Source organism: Microcaecilia unicolor, unplaced genomic scaffold, assembly GCF_901765095.1.
Source record: "Microcaecilia unicolor unplaced genomic scaffold, aMicUni1.1, whole genome shotgun sequence".
Classification (NCBI taxonomy): domain Eukaryota; kingdom Metazoa; phylum Chordata; class Amphibia; order Gymnophiona; family Siphonopidae; genus Microcaecilia; species Microcaecilia unicolor.
In genome coordinates this window covers 104-25,512 of record NW_021963494.1, presented here as the reverse complement: position 1 = coordinate 25,512, position 25,409 = coordinate 104, and the positions used below count along the sequence as shown (strand labels likewise).

The 25,409-nt window shown below is 42.3% G+C and overlaps 1 protein-coding gene across 1 annotated transcript in view; it reads left to right on the top strand.

The window, feature by feature from the left end:
- The window catches only part of LOC115459366 (nck-associated protein 1-like), a gene marked incomplete at its 3' end in the record, with an annotated part of 67,655 nt that extends 52,880 nt beyond the window's left edge, over positions 1 to 14,775 (top strand). Inside the window, exons 6-10 of the mRNA XM_030189203.1 lie at positions 86 to 176; positions 3,243 to 3,380; positions 8,814 to 8,862; positions 12,440 to 12,596; positions 14,719 to 14,775. Of these exons, the coding sequence (XP_030045063.1) occupies positions 86 to 176; positions 3,243 to 3,380; positions 8,814 to 8,862; positions 12,440 to 12,596; positions 14,719 to 14,775 (492 nt within the window). The remainder of the gene's footprint in view (positions 1 to 85; positions 177 to 3,242; positions 3,381 to 8,813; positions 8,863 to 12,439; positions 12,597 to 14,718) is intronic.
- Positions 14,776 to 25,409: the final 10,634 nt, after the last annotated feature.

The window sequence follows — 25,409 nt, the reverse complement described above, 5'->3', positions numbered from 1 at the left end:
CGTCTTTTAAATCTCATTGATTTTTGAGAACTTTTTTTTTTTTTTAATGGTGACCACATTTCACCATAGTGTTTGTGTTTCACAGTGATCGAGAGTATCCACGTCTTGGGCAAATGATTGTTGATTATGAGAACCCCTTGAAAAAGATGATGGAAGAGTTCGTACCCCACAGTAAAGTAAGAGTGAATTTCTTAAATGTTTTTATATATTTTGTTGTGCATTTTGGGGACCTTTTACTAAGCTGCGGTAAAAGGAGCCCTTCTCTAGCGGCAGCTGCCTGCCGTCTTTGTCGTGTGCTAAGACCCCTTTTACCGCAGTGGGTAAAAAGGCTGAAAAAAGAAATGGCCATGCGGTACGTTCACATTTGCTGTGCAGTCATTTCATGGGGGAGCACTTACCGCCACGCATCAAGGTGGCGGTAAGGGCTCCTGTGCTAACCCGGCGGTAAATGGACAGCGTTTGATGCTGCCCGATTACCACCAGGTAACCTCCTGCGGAAATGTTTCTTAAATATTTCCGCTAGCACTGGAAATGACGTGAGCTGGGGGTGGGGCTAGCGCAGGCACCCGCGTTGGGTTGGTGGTAGTTCTGAGTTGCCATGCAGGCAACCCTTTAGTAAAAGGGCTTCTTTATATACTTACACTCTTATTTTGAAGCGCAGATAATCTTTTTTTTCAGTATCTTGACTGTAAAATTTGACACATCTCTGGAAGTACAAATATTATATGTTTATTAAATTACATTTTTACCCACTTGCTTAACAGAAACTCATCATATGAGGAGCAATGTCATGAAAATTACAATTCACAGCAAGCAAACAAAATTGAAAGCAAAATGAAATATAAAATGAATAGTTAAAAAATTGTACGAAAACAAAGTGCAAACATAAAACACTCCCCACAGTCATATCATAAACTTAGCAAGCAATAAAAGTCCAATACACCTTAATAATACCACAGCTAAATGGCAAAAATGGACTTGTCTAAAGACTATTTGGAACATTTTACAACTTTTTTGGGATACTATTGTCATCCACTTTGGGTTTAAAGTGGAATAGAAATGCTTAAACTAAATTGAGCAAAACAGTGGAGGATTAGCCAAGTGGTTAGTGCAGTGGACTATGATCCTGGGGGACTGGGTTCGATTCCCACTGCAGTTCCTTATGACTCTGAGCAAGTCACTTAACCTGTATATACTAGATATACAGTAATACCTCTGTTTTCGTTTACTTCGGTTATCGTCGGTTTTGGTTTTCGTCGATTTTTTTCTGCGAAAAATTTGTCTCGGATTTCGTCTGTTACCTCAGATTTCTCCGGCGTGCCCACGTGACCTCGCTGCTAATTTTGCAAAAACAAAGGGCGACCCACGTGTACTCCTCAGGAAATAATTTCCTCAGTTTTTGTCTGTTTTAGATTTCGCCGATTGTTTTCAAACGGATTATCAACGAAAACCGAGGTATCACTGTATCGCCTTTCTGTTTTTTTTTTTTTTTCTGCAACTACATTCAAAGCGGTTTATAAAGTCCCATTCCCAACAAGTAGGGAGGAGTGGCCTAGTGGTTAGGGTGGTGGACTTTGGTCCTGAGGAACTGAGTTCGATTCCCACTTCAGGCACAGGCAGCTCCTTGTGACTCTGGGCAAGTCACTTAACCCTCCATTGCCCCAGGTACAAAAAAGTACCTGTTTATGTAAGCCGCATTGAGCCTGCCATGAGTGGGAAAGCGCGGGGTACAAATGTAGCTAAAATAAATAAACCCTCCATTGCCCCATGTAAGCCGCATTGAGCCTGCCATGAGTGGGAAAGCGCGGGGTACAAATGTAACAAAACAAAAAAATTCTCATGCCAAGTGTGTCAAAAAAAAGCACTTTATTAGATCTTCACCAAGACCTGACATGAATTGTGTTTCGGCCTAGGTGGCATGGAACTTTGTTTTTGTTCTCCTCCACTTTTTTGCTTATAAAACAAATAAAATAAAAGCAATTTTTAAGCATGCTTTTTATTCAAGCATTTGGGTGTTAATAGTACAGTAGTGGATTGTAGCTGATCAGGCTTAAGATGTAAGTAATATTTGTGATTATGGCACATTTTTTATCATTTAGTGTAATTTGTTATGTGTGTTTTAGAGATTGTGAATTTGTTGTCTTGAGTAATGGATAGGTAGGCAATACTTAATTTTTTATAAATAAGTAATTTAAAATAGGTAATCCTGTAGAGACCTGACTTCCAAAGGAAGGAAGAGTGTATAGGGCCAATACAACCAACGGTTCTGTCCTTACTATTCTTTTATCATATTTCCTTAAGTGAGGTAAACTTAAGTAGAGAACCCTGAGATTAACATTGGGTAGATCAGGGGTTCCCAACCTTCTTGGGTGCAGTGATGCCTTTTTAACATCCAAAAAATGTTGTAGGGAACCCCCCATCAAAAAAAAGAAAAATCCTGTTCTGTCTAGTCTCTCCTTCCTTCCATCCTCTCATCCTCCAGCATCACTTTTTTTTTCTCTCAGCCAGTTCCTCCCCATCCGCTCTCCTCAGATTTTTCCTCTCCATTCTTGCATAATCCGTAGGCCATCCATACCAGTCTCTCTCTCTCTCTCTCTCTCTCTCTCTCTCTCTCTCTCTCTCTCTCTCTCTCTCTCTCTTCCCAGCACCCACCCCACCAGTCTCTTTTTCTGCAGTCCTCCTCCACCAGTATGTCTCACTCTCCAAACCCTTTCCATTCAGTTCTTTCTTCTCCTCTTTGGTTTCTCCCCATACTCAACTCTCTTCCCAAGCTCTTCTGACTAGTTAGTATCTATCTCTCTCAAGTCTCATTTCACTAATTTCTCCTCCTAACCAAGTTGTCAATCTGCCAATCTTTTCACCCCTTCCCGGTATTTCTTGATTTATTTTTGAAAATTAAATAAAAAAAAAAACAGCCATGTGTGTTTTCAGAGTTAAGAAGAATCTTCCAAATCTCTTTTAATATAATCTTTTTATTAGCTAATTCTGTTTTTAAATGTCACTTTAAAAACATACCTAAAATCCTCTTAATGTTTTAAATTTTTGTATTTCCTTAGTTCTTCAAGTTTTAGGTACTTATGCACCTGGTTACTAGACAGTCGTTGCTAGAATAGCATACTTGTGGTCACATGATTGGTTTTATAGGAAAAGAAAAACACCTCATTTGCTTGTCCTTTTTATGTAGAGATGGTTGAACACTCCAGGGTTTCTTTTCATCAAACATTTTTTTCATTGTTTTGCAGTCTCTGTCAGATGCACTTATTTCACTCCAGATGGTTTATCCTCGAAGAAATCTCTCAGCTGACCAGTGGAGGAATGCACAACTATTGAGCCTCATCAGTGCCCCCAGTACAATGTTAAATCCTGCACAGTCTGATACAGTAAGGTTCTTTATACTTTGTATATTTCAGGTGTGTGAGAGAATTGCATGTTTAATTACTTATCAGTTATTTTATAATTTTCATTAGAGGTCAGATGTTTTGTCTCTTAACAATCCCTGCATGTTAAAAAAAAAAAAACATATGCTAAGTTCTGCCCACCGATGTGAGCGGTGCCCACAGCATTATCAGCGCAACTGTTTCTGAGGCACTCCACTTCTTGGAGCAGATCACAGAGACTGTGTGCTGTTATTTGGGAACATTCAGTTAACCATCTATTTTCCTGCAGTGGGAACACTTTATTCAACATCGGCTCGGTGGTAGAGGCTAAGCCCGCAGTGGTGTTAGCGCAACCCTTTCTGATCCACGCTGTTGAAGGGACATGCCTAAGGGGCATGTTATGCCCCTGAGTGTGCCCCTTTGTCGGAAACTTTGTGCGAAGTTTGCAAGTTTTATGTATTATTTTATTTTCCATTGATATAACATTGTCTTTTTTAAACACTGTTTTTTTTATGCATTGGCTGTTAGTTTGTGTAGCCTGTCTACTAGGCTGGACAACCCCCTGTAGTCAAGATTTGTCTTCAAATTGGGGTTGTCAGGATACTGGGGGTTTTTCCTCTTCTGTATTTCAGAATTATTCTAATGAGTTTCTTTCTAATATTGAAGTAATAATAGGAAATCATTTATCTAGTAGATCTAAGAGAACAAGTAAACTTTTCTCTGTCCCTAAGAATTTAATTCTTATTAAGCTTCAAGATGAATGTCAAAAATCAGATTTTATTCCAGTCCCTAGTTTTTACTTCAGTGCTTGATCAGTCTGTAGCAAAAGTTATCTTATTAGGGATCTGATTGGAGATACAGTTAGGGTTTGCGTTTATAACTGAAACCTGGATTATTAATGAAGACACCTGTATTTTTATTCTTAATCATCCTTGATTAGATAAGAAGGGTGGAGTTACTGCAGTCATTTTTAAATCTTTTTTTTATAGTGTCAATAGTAGCTACTATCTCTTCCCCAGATCTAGAATTGTTGTGCTATATAAGCTGGTGGACTCTGATTTTGAGGGAAATATTGGTTTGATAGTACTTTATCGACCACCAGGGAAATGGAACTCAATTTCCATACAATTGCAAGAATTTCTTTTTACTCATCTATAAATTTTTCTTCGCTCTTATCAATAGGTGATATTAATCTTCACTTAGAGCTTACAGAAGACTTAGAAGTTTCTAGTTTTCTTTCTGTTTTGGATTCAGTAGGATTATAGTGATAGTGCCCTTGTAGTAGTACTAGTATAAGTCTCTGGTGAGGCCCCATTTTAAAGTACTGTGTGCAGTTCTGGAGACCACACCTACGGAAAGATATATAAACAGGATGGAGTTGGTCCAGAGGGCAGCTACAAAATTAGTAAGTGCTCTCAGTCATAAAACATATAGGGACAGGCTTAGGAACCTCAACTTGTATATGCTGGAAGAGAGGTGAGAGAGACGGGCTATGATAGAGATGTTTAAGTCATCAGTGGCGTCAATATACAGGAGGTGAGCCTTTTTCAAATGAAGGAAAACTCTGGAATGAGGGGGCATACGATGAAGTGAAGACTTAGGAGGACTCTAAGAAAATACTTTTTCACCGAAAGGGTGGCGGATGCATGGAATGGCCTCCTGTTGGAGGTTCTGGAGACGAGGACTATCAGAATTTAAGAAAGCATGGGACAGGCATGTGGGTTTCCCTTAGGAAAGGAAGAGATAATGGTTACTGAGGATGGGCAGACTGGATTGACCATTTGACCCTTATCTGCCGTCATGTTTTTATCATCCTTAATTTAATGTCAACCCACACATGAAAAAGGACATAGTTTGATTTTATAGCTGCTACTCAGGGTATTTCAGCTAATTTAAATATTACAGATGTAAATAGGGAAGTCATTCCCTGATCAGATCATTTTTTTCTAGCTAATTTTACATTGTCCTTGAGACAATATAGAATAAATTCTTTTTTTTTAACAAATTGATCAGAAAACATATGAATGCTAATGCTTTCTGGAACTTGGCTATTCCTCTATTAAATTTCGATGTTTTTAATCCTTCACTTTCATATAACATCTGGTATAATTTACTTTCAAAAACTAGGGGTGAATTGGCTCCATTAATCAAGAAAACCGTTTCCTTTACTCATAAAGCGAAATCGTATTATCAAGATTTGGCTAAATTAAAAAATGATTGCTGTCGAATTGAACATAAATGGCGACTTTCTCATGATAACCTATTAAGATCTGAATGGGAAAAAAGAGATATAGATCTTTCAAATTGTACTTTGTAAAGCTAAAAAATTCTATTATGCTTCATTGATAGTTCTCCCTCATCTTCCAAAATGCTGTTTACTATCTATAAGGAGATAATGCCTGATTCTCATGCTGGTATAGATACTGATTTGTATCCTCCTCCTGCTTCAGCACTGTATTTTTCAGACAAAGTTGTAAAAATTAGGGAATTAGTTCCCCTAGACCGGATAAAGTTGTATACTTGTCATACCTGACCGGTGGAGGTACAATCTGTCCCCATGGATAGACTCTGGGAGAGCTTCCATTCTATTCCAGAAAATCAGGTAGTTCCTCTTCTATCTGAACTGATCTCTGCATCATGCACACTAGATTGTTGCCCAGTTTATCTTTTGAGATGACCACCTCAACAAATAACTGAATGGGTTTCAGCGTTTTTGAATTCTCTCTTTTCTTTAGGACACTGTCTTCCTAAATTAGGGGTAAGAAAATGGTGCCTATCTTAAAGAAGAAAAAAATAATTCTGATCCTAGTATTCCTGTGAACTTTTATCCTATAGCTAGAATACCGATTCTTGCTAAGTTATCAGAATCAATTGTTACTTCTCAGTTGGTTTCCTATTTAGATAAGGTTTCTTGTCTTAATCCCTCTCAATCTGGGTACAGAATTTACTCTTCTGGCCTTGGTATCAGATGGTAAGTCACTAATGTCAAGAGACAAAGCCATGGTGTTGCTGCAGTTTGATCTGACAGCAACATTTGATACAGTGGACCCTGATATTCTATTGTTTAAAATTAATTCAGTTGGTATTTCTGGCATAGTCTTCAGTTGGTTTAAAGAATTTTTGTCCATTAGACAATATTCTGTTAGGATGAAAAATGAGTGTTCTGATATATGGATACCACCTTTTAGAGTTCCTGAAGGTTCACCTTTATTGCCAGTTTTATAAAGCTACTTGAATGGATGTGGAGTCAATGAAATCAACAACTGAAAACAAATGATGAAATCAGACTCACTGTGATAGCAAAAAAAATACGTGAAGGTAAAGCATGTTACACTAAGAGGAAAGAAAAAGCCTCAAAGAGCTCCAGACCAATAGATCTATAGAGCTGAAAACGATCTACATGGATCTATTCCTCATCATTGTCTAAAAAAACCTTCCTCTATCCACAAAAATCCATTTTGAAACGTAGTCTTCAAAATGGCAATTAAGTGTATTTTTGGTTTTTGCACATTTTGAAATTTAAGTGTCAAATGCTGTCACCATATACTGTTCATATGTAATGTTGTCCAAAACAAAAACACACATAGACTCCAGGAATATTTAGCTTGAATATGTCGTCTATCCTGGGGTCATAAATTCCAACGCTCAACAATCCCCCGGACCAACATTGGCCAGCGTTTCGCTCATGCTTAAATAAGCAATGCTGCTTCAGGGTCCTGACGATGGGTGGAAAAGACAAACAGCAACTCAGCACTCCACTGTCCGACGTATTTTCAGATTTGATGTGTTTTCATCAGATGTCCTCACCCCCCCCCCCCCCCCCCCCAAAAAAAATGTCAAATATGGTCCCATTTTGTTTTAAGAGTTATTTTGGTCCAGGAGAGAGACCGGAGTACATTCTTGGCATCTTATGTGTATTTCTTTTCAACAACTGTCAGCTTGGAAAGAAAGGATTGAGACTAAATTGAAAGCCCAGTTCTTAAATATTTCTTTTCCAAGGGAGCAGGGATTAGTGTACTTATTGAAACTGAAAGTCCTTGCCTCTATCCTGAAGTTTACTTATGGGAGCCATCTCTAGCTTCTACTAACCTTCCGTTTCTCTTTCCTGTCTGCTCCCTGCCCCTTTCCCCAGCATCTTCTCTTCCCCAACTCTAGTGCCTTGATGAAGGCCAGAGGAGTGAGGTCTCGAACACAGCAGGAAGAAGAGCATATGCCTCTTGAGCACATATTGTAGGGCTTCAGGAGGCTTGGAGGACTTGGGCTTAGCTGTTTTGGCAGCAAATGGGAGGAAGCAAGCAGTCACTCAGGTTTTGCTGGTTAGCTGTAGGTATCTAGGATATTGGACTGGTGGGCAGCCAGATCTCAACGTATGCAAAGAAACAACCACTGTTTCCTACTCCTGTTCATTTTATATATCCCTGTATGGAATGGATAAAGTTGTGTGCTGCCAAGCATCTACTCAGTTTAAAGGGAACATTATTCATGGTACAGAGCTTCATGCTATGTTAGAAACATTGAAACATGATGGCAGATAAGGGCCAAATGGCCCATCCAGTTTGCCCATCCTCAGTAACCACTAACTCTTCCTTTTCTATGGGATCCCACATGCCTGTCCACGCTTTCTTAAATTCTGACACATTCTTCGTCTCCACAGCCTCCAACAAGAGCCCATTCCATGCATCCACCACCCTTTTGATGAAAGAGTATTTTCTTAGAGTCCTCCTAAGTCTATTTCCTCTTCATCGTATGCCCCCTCATTCCAGAGTTTTCCTTCATTTGAAAAAGGCTCATTGATGCCATCCCTTATCTGCTGATATTTCTCTGTGCAGTATTACACATTGGCACAAAAATCCTACCCAATTGTGATTCTTTATCATTTACTTTTTTTTTTCCTTTTGCACTGGAAAAGCAAAAATTTGTACACAATTCAGTTTAGGAAGAGATTACTTGAAATGTTTGTCTTTTTTGCTGTTATTTCATATTGTCTAGAATTTGAATTTAGAGGTAAGATTTAAACTTACCCTCCGTTTACTAAGCTGCGCTAGTGGCTGCCGTGTGCTAATGCCAACACAGCCTTTGAATGGGCTTTGTTGGCATTGCCGCGCAGCAGCCGCTAGCACAGGTTAGTAAACGGGGGGGGGGGGGGGGGGGGGGGTTTGCCTTTTCCGAGTTCAATTTCAGGGTGAGTTACAAAGAGGTACACAAGTAATTTTCCTAAGTAGATTTAACAACCTAAATTGTTCCTGAGGATGGAGATGTGACTTGCTCTGGCTTTCTTACAGAGTATACTTTCTGCACTCACAGATTGATTACACGTTTGCTTTAAATCAGAGATCAATATTTTTTAGACTTTCCTGTAGTTTAATGGAGATTTAAGGAAGTAGAGGAATTGCATCCAAACTTTGTGCAAATAATTCAATTATTTTTTTGAAACAGATGCCATGTGAATACCTCTCTCTTGATGCAATGGAAAAATGGATCATTTGTAAGTAAATCTACATAAACTAATGTATTATCAAGCCAGCAGCTCAGCAGTAAGAGTGTATGATGCCATGCAGATGATCCGGGTTTTATTCCTAAGCCAGATTGCTGCAACTCAAGGCATGGAATGTTGCCAGCCTTTGAGTTACAGCAACACTTAAAATGGTTTTTTTTTTTGTCTCCAAACAAATTGTGCAAATACAGGAGACAATAACAAGCAGCAGTGGAGCTTATGTCAAACAATATCATCATACAGATATTATTAACTCTTTAAAAAAAAAAAAAACCTCTCCCCTCATCCCTCCCCCTTCAGTCCCAATACTGCAAGTTTCATTGCAAAGGGTTGGTTATATTAAGTCCAGTTGAGTAGGCATTCCAAGAGGAAGAAACTATGGTCCTCTATTAATAGTATCACTTTCTAGGAATTATGATCTGTGCTTCAGCCACAGGAGTGGTGTAATGATTAGGCTAAATGAGAGAGGGTAGCCAGTGGGTCTTTCATCTAAAGACTTGTCTTATCTAAGTGATTGTGAAAGAACTCCTGTCTGAGTTCTGGGAATAGACGTCTAGAAGACTTACAGGCTTGGTTTTGGCAAACAGCTGTGTCAGGTCTTGTTAAGCTAGTATTTTATAAAGAAAAGTAGATGCTTATATAGAATTGTCTCACAAATAGGCACCACTTTACTGAATTGCCCTCAGCAGGCACAATATTTTACCAATGTACAACTTAAGCTGCTGTTCGATGAGAAGACCAAAGAATTGGTAGTTAATGTTTCTAGAAAAATACAAAATCAGGGATCTAACATTTTAGGGAGCTATATAGGTATTTAGAACAGTGTTCCTCATCCCTATTCTTGCAAACACACTTATACAGTAGGGTTTCCTTGATTACCATAGTGAATACACTGTTGCAGTAAATTCCAAAATAAGTCCAGAAACCAGTCCACACGGTTAACCACAATAATAATGATGGAGACGACCTCAGAAGGCTGAGGTCACATGTTGGAATTGTCAGTTTTAGGTTGTCAGTCTTTCATTATTCAAAACCCTTCATTTTTTTTTTAATGTTGAGAGATATAAATATGCATATGTTTTAAAATCACTTCTCACAAAAAAATATCAGAGCTGTAATTGAATATATTTGCTGCAGCACTGATCTTTGAATAATTCCAACAGATCACCAGGTGCCCTTGGCCTGGATTGGCCGCTGTCATGGACAGGATGCTGGGCTCGATGGACCCTTGGTCTTTTCCCAGTGTGGCATTACTTATGTAAAAACACTTATCTGAACTCGATGGAGGCCATTCATTTTACTCCATGGCTTCATCTTGGGCTTTCAAATGAATTGCGTCTGAAGCCTCCTGTCAACTACCCTTCTTTGCTGGATTGCTGCATGTTTTGAATGGGTATTCAAGTGACATTGAGGCATATTTTCAAAGCACTTAGCCTTCCAAAGTTCCATAGAAACCTATGGAACTTTGGAAGGCTAAGTGCTTTGAAAATATGCCTCATTACAACTGAAGAAGTAGGGTGGTTAATAGGAGACTTTGAGGTTGATGAGAAGCATAAGATTCTGCGGCTGATCCTGAAGACCCATGCTCTTCCTGGAGGTGATTTTTATGTGCTGAGGCCTTGAAGGGCATCAGAATTTGTCCGCAGCACTGGTGTCCATGTCCATTGTATCAGATAGGAAAGGCACAGGCGTACAAGGGTGTCTAGATGCCCTTGTTGAGGAATGCACACATCAGGGCATTGAGGTCTAGCCATGCTCACTTCAGATTTCTCTACTGGTAATATTTTTCTGAGTCTCAATTGAGCATTACTGGGATTCTGAATATGAGACTGTAGAGTTCACTGAAGAAAAGGTATCCACTGAGTTGCCCTTAGATCTTACTCTTCCCCATAGGATCAGTGCTTCACTGATTTTTATCAGGGGAATGGGTCACATCATTCTATTTAAGAGATAGAGGAAGAACCCAGAGCAGAAATGTTGTATATCCTCCTGTTCCGCAGACCTCCCTTTTTAACAAAGAAGCTGTGACAGTATCCACAGAATCCTTAAAGATGTACAGATGAAAATGTAGGAGACCCCATCTCCCATTGTGTTTACCCAGTCAATATCAAAGCAAATTCTATACGTAGTCTTTAAAGCTCTCAGATTTGAGAAACAGAACTCCCACACTGTTAGATTTAGGAACTCTTGTCTCTCTTGAGCAACCTCTGTTAAGTCACACTCTTGAGTGCCCCTGAGAAAGGATAAGTATATAAGTAATGCCACACTGGGAAGGACCCAAGGGTCCATCGAGCCCAGCATCCTGTCCACGACAGCGGCCAATCCAGGCCAAGGGCACCTGATAAGCTTCCCAAACGTACAAACATTCTATACATGTTATTCCTGGCATTGTGGATTTTTCCCAAGTCCATTTAGTAGTGGTTTATAGACTTGTTCTTTAGGAAACTGTCTAACCCCTTTTTAAACTCTGCTAAGCTAACCGCCTTCACCACATTCTCCAGCAACAAATTCCAGAGTTTAGTTATGCTTTTGGGTGAAGAAATATTTTCTCCGATTTGTTTTAAGTTTACTACACTGTAGTTTCATCGCATGCCCCCTAGTCCTAGTATTTTTGTCTCCCCTCAGCCGTCTCTTCTCCAAGCTGAAAAGCTGTAGCCTCCTTAGTCTTTCTTCATAGGGAAGTCGTCCCATCCCCGCTATCATTTTAGTCGCCCTTCGCTGCACCTTTTCCAATTCTACTATATCTTTCTTGAGATGCGGCGACCAGAATTGAACACAATACTCAAGGTGCGGTTGCACCATGGAGCGATACAACGGCATTATAACATCCTCCCACCTGTTTTCCATACCTTTCCTAATAATACCCAACATTCTATTCACTTTCCTAGCCGCAGCAGCACACTGAGCAGAAGGTTTCAGTGTATTATTGACGACGACACCCAGATCCCTTTCTTGGCCGTAACTCCTAACGTGGAGCCTTGCATGACATAGCTATAATTCGGGTTCTTTTTTCCCACATGCATCACCTTGCACTTGCTCACATTAAACATCATCTGCCATTTAGCCGCCCAGTTTCCCAGTCTCGTAAGGTCCTTCTGTAAGTTTTCACAATCCTGTCGCGAGTTAATGACTTTGAATAACTTTGTGTCATCAGCAAATTTAATATACAGCTAGAATATTCTTTGAAATGCCATTGTAAATTTTCACGTATTGTTTACATTAGTATAAAGGCTATAGATTTTGGTTTTCCAGAAATACTTGAATGATCTAAACTTTTAATGTGAGCTTTTGCACATTTTTGCCTTCATTTTTTAAAAAACAGTGTTAATTGCTCAGGTGAATAGTTTGTGATACAAACAGAAGAATGTTAAAAGGAATCTTGTGTATTTATATCTGTGTTAAAATATTTCATGTACTATGAGAATATGGCGAAAGTATTATTATCTTAACATGAACTTTTATGAATAGAGTAGAAATTTGAAAGACCACCTGATTTTGTCATCCATTAATTTCTGCCTAAATATTGTGCATTTTTAGTAATTGAATGCTTTTTGTTTTTATTTTGCAGTTGGATTTATTTTGTGCCATGGAATCCTAAATTCCGATGCTACTGCTTTGAGTCTTTGGAAGCTTGCCCTTCAGAGTAGTTCTTGTCTGTCTCTTTTTAGAGATGAAGTTTTCCATATCCATAAAGCAGTAGAAGACTTGTTTGTCAACATAAGGGGGTATGTTGTTCCTTTCACCTTCCATTTAAAAAAAAAACTGTAATACTAAACTTTTAGTGTTGGCAATGTATTTCTAGCATATTTGCTACACTTATACTCCAAAAAAAAAGTATATATTATGGTTTATCAGAACAAAAATGAAGATACAAATATTCCCACTGGAACACAGAATTTCCACCTGTTAACAACCTATAATGCTTCATTGTGGCTGGTTCAGTATTGTTTTATGTTTTATAGTACAATGCAAAAACTGTTAGGTGCTTTAACTTGTTCCACAAGACTTCATTCAAGTAATTATTAAAAATAAATGCATGATGTTACTGGAGCAGCAATCCAGCGTAAATTACTGACAGAAAGATCAGCAAAGAATAGTATAGGAAATTAAAACTGATATTGAAAAGTTCTTTTTAGCAGCTCAGAGGAAGATATAAGCCATTGATCAGTTAGCAATTTTTGTGCTCCCCTACAGTTTTGGAATTGTATACTGGCCTTATAAAGATCTTGAAAAACTGGATCTATATGCAAGAAAACTCCATGTTAGAGAGAGTTTAATAATCAGTATATGCTAAGATTATATATTCCAAGATCCAAAGGAGGAATGAGTCTCATAGAAATAACAATACATATGGTGCTATTGTAGATCTCCAGGCCTATTTAACAGCATCAAGAGACTCAAATATCCAAAAATCTTTAAGGTGCTCATTTTCAAAGCTTGTAGACTTACAAAATTACATAGTTACATATGTAACTTTGTAAGTCTATATGCTTTGAAAATGAGCCTCTAAGTATGAAAATTAACATTTAGAATCTGTCTCCATCCTTACTACATAAGTGTTGCTATACTGGAACAGACCGAAGGTCCATCAAGCCCAGAATCCTGTTTCCAACAGTGGCCAATCCAGGTTACAAGTACCTGGCGAGATCCCAAAACAGTACAATAGATTTTACGCTGCTTATCCTAGAAATAAGCAGCAGATTTTTCCAAAGTCCCTCTTAATAATGGCTTATGGACTTTTCATTTAAGACACTATCCAAACCTTTCTTAAACCCCACTAAGCTAACTGCTTTTACCACATTCTCTGGCAACAAATTAAAAGTGGAGTGAAGAAATATTTTTTCTCCAATTTGTTTTAAATTTACTACTTTGTAGTTTCATTGTGTGTCCTCTAGTCTTAGTATTTTGAAGGAAATAGTGAGAATACACCAGTACAGGCAGGGAAGGAAGCAACAGAATTTATAAAACAAGAGAAAAATATTTAAAGTATTTGGTCAGCAAACAAGGAAAAACAATGGCAAATGCACAAATAGTGTGAAATACAAAATATTACTCCTGAAACTATTTTTCAGTCAAAACCAAACACACAGATGGTTAAGGAGAGGCGAACGTTAACCTGACCATTGAGAGGTTTATAGTTGCAGCCCAGGACAAATGGATTACGGATCAGATGTTCAAAGCCAGTGTAGAAAAACTGGCAAAATAGACAAATGTAGATTCTGTTGGGACATGCTGGAACCAGTTCTCTTAGATGGAAGCAAAGTTCTGATGGGAGAAAAATTCAGTGCAGGAAGGCACAATAAGGTAGTATGTTTTATCCATTGAGACCTTTGCAAATACTACAACATATACTGTACCTGAAAAACACTGGGATCATGATCCTGAGAGAACTGTTGTGAATGTCTGAAACGTTCCCATTCCAATTGATGTGCTTGATACAAGAAAAATGGGCATAGTGGTAAAGAAGAAAAACACAAGAGCAACATTGATAACAAGTGTAGGCGCCAAGTGATTGTGTATCATGCAAAGAGAGAAGAATCTCAAGAAATGCAGTCAGAAACCATGAAAATGTGGCAGAAAGATACAGAAAAAAAATTAAATTGTATTGAGTGCTATAGACCTAATTTAAAAGCTCTTTCTAATCACAGCTTTATAAGTTGCCTAAACAGTTACAGAAGGAAGCTCTCATTGGCACAGTGCATGTTCTGTAGTAAACTCTAGCAGTACATTTTGAGAGATTACGATCATACTCCACATATTCTTTGGAGTGAGATGTCATGGGAGTTATACCAGATACATTCACAAATAGTTTCTGCTTTGATTTAATGTTTGTTGTTTTGTTGGCAGGTACAACAAACGCATTAATGACATAAGAGAATGTAAGGAGGCTGCTGTTTCACATGCGTAAGTATTGTTTAACGTTTTACTAGGTGGATTGTAGGATTCAATTTAAATCTACTTGTAATTTTATGATTATATTACATATTTTCTCAGACCTTTAATATTGCTATTTTACAAACATTCTGTATTATCTTACTAAAACTGCAAAGTTGATACATTGAGGGGCATAATCGAATGCGAACGCCCATCTCCATGGGCGTCTATCTCCGTGGACGGGCCTGCGAAGTGGCGAGCCAGACCGTATTTTTTGTTTCGATAATACGGTTTGTTCCGGGCAAATGCATCACATTTGGGCGGATTTGAGCTGGGCGGTATCGGTTTTCAGCGGTAATGGAAACTGAAGGCGCCCAGCTCAAAAATGAACAAATCCAAGACATTTGGTCGTGGGAGGGGCCAGGATTTGTAGTGCACTGGTCCCCCTCACATGCCAGGACACCAACCGGGCACCCTAGGGGGGCACTTGTAACAATTAAAAATACCTCCCAAGTCCATAGCTCCCTTACCTTGGGTGCTGAGCCCCCCAAATCCCCCCCCCCCCCCAAAACCCACTGCCTACAACTCTACACCATTACCATAGCACTTATGGCTGAAGGTGGGCACCTAGATGTGGGTACAGTGGGTTTGGGGGTGGTTTGGAGTGCTCCCATTTACCAGCTCGTGTAACAGGTAGGGGGGGGGATGGGCCTGGGTCCACCTGCCTGAAGTCCATTGCACCCACTAACAACTGCTCCAGGGACCTGCATGCTGCTGTGATGGAGCTGGGTTTGACATTTGAGGCTGGCATAGAGGCTGGCAAAAAAAAAAGTTTAAAGTTTTTTTTTTTTTTTTTGTTTTTTTTTGGTGGGAGGTGGTTAGTGACCACTGGGGGAGTCAGGGGAGGTCATCCCCGATTCCCTCCGGTGGTCATCTGGGCAGTTGGAGCACTTTTTGGGGACTTGTTCGTGGGAAAAAAAAAGGGGTCCAGAAAAAGTGACCCAAATTCTGGCTTCTGGTGCCCTTCTTTTTTCCTTTATCGGCCGAGCGTGCCCATCTCTCCTCGGCTGATAAACATGCCCCAGTCCCGCCATCACCACGCCTCCGACATGCCCCTGTCAACTTTGTCCGTTCCTGCGACAGACTGCAGATGAAGACGCCCAAAATCGGCTTTCAATTATACCGATGCACCAAAACCGGCCTGAAATCGGAGTTTAGACATTCTTCTGTTTTGGCTAAAAATGGCAACACATTTTCAGCTGAAACCAACCCCTCCTACTCCCCCCAAACAAGCAAGACAGCAGGTCCCACCAGGCTCCCCCCCCCCCCCCCAACTCAACCCAACCACAACCCCTCTGCCCTCCCTAGGTGTATCTTTAAATGCCCTGGTGGTCTTATTGGCCTCTTGCAGGCAGGATTGATTCCCAGTTGTTCCTGCCCATGCTTGTCCCAATCAAAACTGTTTCCGGGCAGTAAAGTCATGGGAGCCTTGCAAAAGCCATTTTTATGAGGAACCAGGGAGGGGCAGGAACAACTGGGGATTGCTCCTTCCTGAAAGAGCCCACTAGACCACCAGGGCATTTAAAGGTAGACCCAGGGAGGGCCTTCATGTGTGTGTGTGGGGGGGTGGGGTACGACACATAGTCGGCCTAGCAGGACTCACATTGTCTGCCGGGGGAGGGTGGGGTATGACGGTGTTGGCCCACAAGGATCCGTTCTTTCTGTTGGGGGGAGGTGCTGTTTTTGGTTTCAGCTGAAACTGAGTTGCAAAATCCGGTCACCCTCTATTTTTAATGTAAAAAGTGAAATATAGAACTTACCTAAAACTTAATTAGTGCCATGAAAACACCGATGTACACAGGTTTTTAGTATCCACTAATCACATCTGATGAGCTTGAAAATAAACATCTAAATTTATAATATATAAATCGCTAGAATTGGAAGCCCTAAACGTGATCAGGTTTCTGGACTGTCTCTGTGTGTCTCATGTTCAGCACTGCATACGCCTGGTAGCGCTATACAAATGTTAGTAGTAGTAGTAGTTTCTGCTGTGTTGGCTGAACTGCTGTCGCTGTGGGTTGTCCCATTGCTTTGTTACCATTTTCTCACCTTCAAGGGGTTATTTGTATTTATCCCCAAGTCTTTTTGGATTTGTTACTGTTAATGTCAGGCATCAACTGTTCTTCCTATTGAAAAATATTTCCTGATGTTCCTTAGTCTGTGTGCTTGGAACTTTATACTATGACCCCTAGTTCTGCTGCTTTCTCTCTTTTGAAAAAGGTTAGTTTGTGTATCGTATCTTTCCATCTCTTATTTTTTCTAGGGTGCATGTGTTTAGGTTCTAAAATGTAATCTCGAATGAGGTCTACTAAAGACCAAGCTCCATATTAGTTACTTTTCTCTGGATTCCCTCTAACCAGTCTTTGAGCTGTGTCCTCCAGAACTGCCCCCAGTATTCTAACTGAGACCTCACCAACATCCTGTATAGGGACATTATTTCATTTTATATGCTTGCTTTTTAAAAAAAAATTCTTGATATACCACCTTTCTGTGCTAAAACCAAAGCAGTTTATATAATACATACAGGTACTATAGATATTTTCTGTGTCCCTAGTGGGCTCACAATCTAAGTTTTGTACCATGTTATACCTCTTTCTATATAGCCTAACATCCTGCTGGCTCTAGGAATTGCTTTGTTACATTGTTTTGTCATTTTGAGATCATCAGATGCTTATCACCCCATGGTTTCCTCTTAGTTGGCACATATTAGCCTCTTCTGCATCATCAAGTATAGCTTCTTTGAATTTCTGAAGTCCATTCGGATGCACTTCCTATGATAATCAGGTCATCTAAGGATTATTTAACTTGTAGAAAACAATTGAAAACATTGCTTTTAAAGAAATATATTGGCTAAATTTTGTAACTCACTGCACTCAAACTGTAAATTCTCACATTGTCTCGGTCTTTAGTCTTTTGTAATCTGCGCTGAATTGTGAAGGTTTTTGCGGAATACAAAATTAATGTGTAATGAAATGAATCTTGCCAAGTATTTTGACCACTCGAGTTTTTAAAGACACTTCTTATTCTGTCTACTCCCACAGATATGTCCACTCTTTTGCAGATGTTAGTGTAATCTGCAAAAAGGCAAACTTTTCTTTCTAACTCTGCTGCAATGTTGCTACAAAGATATTGAATGAAATCAGTCACAGGATTGATCCCTGAAGCATTCCATTAATCATCCTTCTTTCTCATAGTGAGTTTCTTTTACCAGAACCCTCTGATGTCTGTCTTCATCTAATTTCTAATCCAGTCCCCGGCTGTTCAGTTTGTTCATGAGCTTAATGTGTGAGGCAGTGTTTCAAGCTTTGCCAAAATCCAAGTAAACTACATCTAGCACATACCCTCATTGTTATTTTCTAGTTTTCCAGTGAAAGAAACTGATTAGGTTTGTTTGACAGTATTACTGTAGATCTTGAAATCCACTGGATTGTATATAGTTCATCCTTTTCTTCAATAATCTCTAGTAATTTTCCTACTATTGAGGTGAGACTTGCTAATCTGTAGTTTCTAAATTCTGTGTCCCACAGAACCACTTCCTTCTCCTCTGATCTAGTAAGTAGGTCCCTAAAACAGTATCCCAGTAGGACTTTAGGTAACTGTGTCTTCTGCAGTGGACTTTAGTAAATCCAAATTCCGTAGATCGCCTAGTAGGTTTTCTTTCAGTTCTGAATATTTTGGTTTCCCAACCAACCTCGCCCTCTCCAGTAAGAACCCAGCTCTTTCTTGGTTCCTAAGAAATCAGGAGAGACTTCTCTAATCCTTGATGTAAAGGTGCTAATTTCAAAGCACATAAGTTTACAAAGTTTACATAGTAACATAAGTAACTTTGCAAGTCTATCCAGCTTATAATTGAAAGAGAAAAACGCCTATATTGCGACCCAAATCGGGAGATGGGCGTCTTTCTCCCGTGGGCGCCCAAATCGGTATAATCGAAAGTCAATTTTGGGCGTTTCCAACTGCAATCCGTCGCGGAAACGGGTAAAGTTGACGGGGGCGTGTTGGAGACGTGGTGAAGGCTGAACTGGGGCGTGGTTATCGGCCGAGGAGAGATGGGCGTCTTTAGCTGATAATAAAAAAAAAAAGCAGGAAACCGGCCAAAGAGTCGGTTGGGCCGCTGGACGAAAATGGTGTTAAAGGGGCGATCAAGGAGGACAAAGCCGTAGCGGAGAAATTAAATGAATTCTTTGCTTCGGTCTTCACCGAGGAGGATTTGGGGGGGACACCGGTGCTGGAAAGAATATTTGAAGCGGGGGAGTCGGAGAAACTAAACAAATTCTCTGTAACCTTGGAGGATGTAATGGGGTCAGTTCAGCAAGCTGAAGAGTAGTAAATCACCGGGACCTGATGGTATTCATCCCAGAGTATTAATAGAACTAAAAAATGAACTTGCGGAGCTACTGTTAGAAATATGCAATCTGTCCCTAAAATCGAGTGTAGTACCGGAAGACTGGAGGGTAGCCAATGTTACTCCGATTTTTAAGAAGGGTTCCAGAGGAGATCCAGGAAATTATAGACCGGTGAGTCTGACGTCGGTGCCGGGCAAGATGGTGGAGGCTATTATTAAGAATAAAATTGCAGAGCATATACAAAAACATGGACTGATGAGACAAAGTCAGCACGGATTTAGTGAAGGGAAGTCTTGCCTCACCAATCTAATGCATTTTTTTGAGGGGGTAAGCAAACATGTGGACAATGGGGAGCCGGTTGATATTGTATATCTGGATTTTCAGAAGGCGTTTGCAATTTCTTCAGGAGTCTTTCGTGCGGCACTTTGTCAGAGTCATGGAATCGGAGGTAGGGTATTATTATGGATTAAGAACTGGTTGAAAGATAGGAAGCAGAGAGTAGGATTGCGTGGCCAGTATTCTCAGTGGAGGAGGGTAGTTAGTGGGGTCCCGCAGGGGTCTGTGCTGGGTCCGTTGCTTTTTAATGTATTTATAAATGACCTAGAGATGGGAATAACTAGTGAGGTAATTAAATTCGCCGATGACACAAAATTATTCAGGGTCGTCAAGTCGCAGGAGGAATGTGAACGATTACAGGAGGACCTTGCGAGACTGGGAGAATGGACGTGCAAGTGGCAGATGAAGTTCAATGTTGACAAGTGCAAAGTGATGCATGTGGGTAAGAGGAACCCGAATTATAGCTACGTCTTGCAAGGTTCCGCGTTAGGAGTTACGGATCAAGAAAGGGATCTGGGTGTCGTCGTCGATGATACGCTGAAACCTTCTGCTCAGTGTGCTGCTGCGGCTAGGAAAGCGAATAGAATGTTGGGTGTTATTAGGAAGGGTATGGAGTCCAGGTGTGCGGATGTTATAATGCCGTTGTATCGCTCCATGGTGCGACCGCACCTGGAGTATTGTGTTCAGTACTGGTCTCCGTATCTCAAAAAAGATATAGTAGAATTGGAAAAGGTACAGCGAAGGGCGACGAAAATGATAGTGGGGATGGGACGACTTTCCTATGAAGAGAGGCTGAGAAGGCTAGGGCTTTTCAGCTTGGAGAAGAGACGGCTGAGGGGAGATATGATAGAAGTGTATAAAATGAGTGGAATGGATCGGGTGGATGTGAAGCGACTGTTCACGCTATCCAAAAATACTAGGACTAGAGGGCATGAGTTGAAGCTACAGTGTGGTAAATTTAAAACGAATCGGAGAAAATGTTTCTTCACCCAACGTGTAATTAGACTCTGGAATTCGTTGCCGGAGAACGTGGTACGGGCGGTTAGCTTGACGGAGTTTAAAAAGGGGTTAGATAGATTCCTAAAGGACAAGTCCATAGACCGCTATTAAATGGACTTGGAAAAATTCCACATTTTTAGGTATAACTTGTCTGGAATGTTTTTACGTTTGGGGAGCGTGCCAGGTGCCCTTGACCTGGATTGGCCACTGTCGGTGACAGGATGCTGGGCTAGATGGACCTTTGGTCTTTCCCAGTATGGCACTACTTATGTACTTATGTACCACGATTTTGGGTCACTTTTTTTGGACCCTTTTTTTTTTTTTCACGAACAGGCCCCAAAAAAGTGCCCCAACTGACCAGATGATCACTGGAGGGAATCGGGGATGACCTCCCCGGACTCCCCCAGTAGTCACTAACCCCCTCCCACCAAATAAACCCCACTTTACAAACTTTTTTTCCAGCCTCTATGCCAGCCTCAAATGCCGTACCCACCTCCATGACAGCAGAATGTGTTCTATCCTGTGACAGCCTTTTCCTGGTTCTGATGTGGTTCTCGGGTGAGTGTGACACCTTTTCTGTTAAGGGCACTGCAGAGTCACATCAGCAATGCATTGTGGTGGGTGTAGGGTATTGGGCTCCGTGATTCCACTAGCTTGTGGCAAATGCTTATGATGTTGGTAGTTGGTAGGCTCTACTCCCATGGTGCTTTCCCCCCTGCTTACTGGGTCAGAGTGTGCCCTGTTTTTTTTCCGGTAGTCCATGAGGTAGTGGCCATTTTTGTAAGCCAGTTTTAGATCCCTTTCACGTGTTAGCCACGTTAGAGAACTTAGTTCTTACTTTGAATGTGGCTGAAAGAGGGCATTGTACAGCATTCTGCCAGCTCTGACCTACTGCTCATCTTAGTACCAGGGAGACTCGTTGCCAGTGGGGCACAACCTCTGATCTGCAGTTAACTGTGAGTAAGCGTGCTTATTCCAATAAAGGACGTTTTTGGAGAGATTAGTCTTCAGGTGTCAACTGGTGTGCCAAGGTTGTATAGCAGCAACAAGTTCTAGAGGCCTGCGTGTATGCAGGTCCCTGGAGCACTTTTAGTGGGTACCGCAGGGCACTTCAGCCAGGCGGACCCAGGCCCATCCCCCCCACCTGTAACACTTGTGCTGGTAAATGGGAGGTCTGCAAAACCCACTGTACCCACATGTAGGTGCCCCCTTCTCCCCTAAGAGCTATGGTAGTGTTGTACATTTGTGGGTTTTGGGGGAAGGGGGTTGGGGGCTCAGCACCCGTGGTAAGGGAGCTATGCATGTGGGAGCGTTGTCTGAAGTCCACCGCACTGACCTCTAGGGTGCCCAGTTGGTGTCCTGGCATGTCAGGGGGGCGAGTGTACTATGAATCGTGGCCCCTCCCACGACCAAATGGCTCGGATTAGGACGTTTTTGAGCTGGGCGTTTTGTTTCCATTATCGCTAAAAAAAAACAAACGCCCAGCTGAAAAACGTCCATTTTTTCGAAAATACGGTCTGTCCCGCCTCTTCACGTACCCGTTTTCGGACACAGACGACCATGGAGATAGGCGTTCGATTATGCCCCTCCACGTGCTTTGAAAATGAATTTCAAAATGTTTGAATTACTATGTAATGGACAGTCATTGCAAGACAAAATCCCTGTACCAGGACCGCCGAGAGACAAAGCCGGGCCTGGGGCAGACACTCCCAGGCCCACCCCGCTTACTTGTCCTGCTCCTGTCACTGTCCGCGGCAAAATTTTCCAGGGCCCTGCGCTAGCATGGCTCTCCTGTTCCTGTGTGCGGCAGCACCACAGAGCAGAGTCCTTCCTTTCTGCCGCATCCAAAAAGGCTGTTTGGACGCGGCAGGAAGAAAGTATTCTGCTCTGCGGTTGTGCCGCGCACAGGAACAGGAAAGCAATGCTAGCGCCAGGCGGGCCCTCCTTGGATGCCCGGCCTCTGGGGAATTCCCACCCCTCCCCTTTGGTGACCCTGCCCTATAATCCCAAACCTTCAGATCCTCATTGCCAAATGCAATGAAAGACTTCTGGTAAAGACATAAATAAACTTATCAAAATCATAGTATCAGGTCATACTTCAGGTCCTTCGTCTATCAGTACAAAACAGAAATAGTTGGTAAGCATTTCTGCTTTATCCACATCAGCTTCTACGTATTCTTCTCCTTCATCCTCGAGTCTGGTAATACCACTTTTGCTCTTCTTCTGATCACTAACATGTCTAAAAAAAAAAAAAAAAAATGTCTTGTGCCCCCATTTTATGGTATTGGCTGTCTTTTCTTCCATTTGTAAATTTATTTTCCTGACTCTTTTCCCAGCCTTTCTTAGGATTTTCAGATATTGTTGCTTCCTCTTTGTGATCTCTTTTAGTGTAGGAAGGCTAACCTTTTCCTTAAATTTTTGCAATGTTTCCAAAAATATATTAAGGCTTTTTTTTGAGAGTGAAGATTTTTTTTTTAATTGCCTGTCATGAAACGCCTAGCCCACCCGCCTGGGGTTATCCCATGGCCACTCAGAGGGTCTATTCCCAGCACAGCTCAGGTCCGCCTGCACCTGTCGCTTGTGCTGTACACTAGCACCCTCTTCCCACTGACTGGGTCACAGCCACCTCTGAGCGAGTCTCCCGCTCCCAAATTATTCCCAGTGATTTCTGGGTTACTGGAGGCCACGCTCCCAGTGGTCCCTCAGTTCCCAGAATGCACTACAGACCCAACACATATACCACCAGGATTCTTTATGATTCCAGACAAACAGGGCAAACAAGCAATAGTGTTTATTTTCTTACTGGAACAATGAACAAAAATGTGCAATTAGCAAACAATAACAGGTAACTGAAATATGGATCAGTTGTAACACTAACTAAACATTTGCATACTAGCTAAACAGTACCTGGGAAGATCAGGACATATAATTCACCGAGCCTCAGCAAAGAGATCTGTCTCTCTTTCTTCCTGGCTAAGGCTGAACATAAAACCAGTAAAGTCCAAATGAGATGAGCTCCTGGACCAATCGGAGCCCAGTCAACAAGATTTCAAATATAAACTGGTTACATCGCTACAGGAACTTCCTATTATCTGTGTGCCAACTAGAGAGTGACACTGGGATAAAATTTGTCTCCGGTTCTGTCTCCGTCCCTGCCCCATGGGCTCTGTTCTCATCTGCAGAAGCCTTGAACACCCTGTTAAAATGTCCAGGGGTACAAAATACAACCTGTTCTGTATGTCCTAGAGGATAAAAATATGTCGTATGAAGATTTTTTAATCTGTGGATGAAGTCAACAATCTCAGGATTCAGTCTAGCTCTCCTGTCTTCCACAGTTCCTACTGCAATAGAAGATGTGTTCTTAGAAGATGTGCTGGTAGCAGGATGTACAAGATCCCCTGTGGAAATTTTGTTAGCTGTGGCCAGCATGTTTGCTTGTTTTTTTCCAAAAAATAAAAATACTGTTGTCTGATTCAATCAAACATAACAGTCCAGTTCATTAAAAGGCTTCAAAGTAGAAAGTGACACGGGAACATAGTTTGTCCCCGTCCCTGTCCCTGTGTCATTCTCTAGTGCCAACTAAAAGAAAGAGAAGTCAGTCCTCTGTAACTACTTTTTCTCCGAGGACAAGCAGGCTGCTTGTTCTCACGACTGGGTTGACGTCCGCGGCAGCCCCCACCAACCGGAAGAAGCTTCGCGGGACGGTCGGCACGCAGGCCACGCCCACCGCGCATGCGCGGCCGCCTTCCCGCCCGTGCGCGACCGCTCCCTGCCAGTTCCTTTTTTTTCCGCGCCTGGAGAGAGTCGTGCTTTGCCGCTCTCTCTACTTCAGCCGCCGGATTCTTGCGATCGCGTATACGCGGATCGCGCTTCGTTAATTTAATTTAATTTCCTTTTATTATCGTTTCTTTTACAAAAAAAAAAAAAAAGACTGCGCGTGTGGAGCACGCGCTCCCCTTTTCCCTCGCTTCCAGCGGGGACGCCTCGTTGCGGCCTAGTGGCCGCTCGGTCGGCTAGTTTTTTCGTGGTGTGATTTTAGCCACCATTGCCGACTTTGACTTCGCCGACGCGATTTTTCCGTCGATGTCCTCGAAGGTCCCGAGTGGATTTAAAAAGTGTGGTCGCTGCGGCCGGCCGATCTCGCAGACCGACACCCACGCTTGGTGCCTCCAGTGCCTCGGGCCGGAGCACAATCTCAAGTCGTGCGCGCTGTGTCTCGGTCTCCGGAAACGGACTCAGGTTGCGAGGCAAGTTCTGCGGGACCGTCTTTTTGGAACTTGCGCCGGCCCCCTCGACGTCGACCTCGACGGCATCGGTATCGAAGGCCGGATCTTCGGTACCGGTATCGATGCCCGAGACATCGGCACCGATGGCAGCGACCCCAGGAGAACAGGTCCCGTCGGCCCGCCGGTCCGCCGGTGAGAGTGGGGTTGAGAGGCCGCGTGGGCTGTCGGCCCCGGTCACTCCCTCAGCTCGTGAGCCACGGGACCGAACCCTGTCGGACCCGGTACCTCGAGACCGAGGGGGATCGACCTCCTCCTCCTCCATGCCCTCCGGCGCCGGTGACGTGCACCGGAAAAAAGACAAGAAGCGCCGTCACCGGGAGCCCTCGGTGCACCCTGAAGGGGAGTCGACGCCGAAGTGTCATCGCAGAGAGGAGAGATCTCCGTCGGTGGTGGAGGTACCGACGCGTCGGGGTTCCGGCACCTCGGTGCCGTCTCCTGGCCCCCAGCAGCTTCTGGCACCGACACCCTTACCGGCCCCACCGCCTTTCCCGGCAGCGGGCCTGGACGAGTGCCTCAGAGCCATCCTTCCGGGGATCCTGGAAGGGCTGATGCGCCAGGCTGTGCCGGCGTCGGGGTGCTTGCGCCCCTGGCGCCGATGACTGTGGCGCCGGCGAGCTCTAGCCCGGCGCCGGGGCTG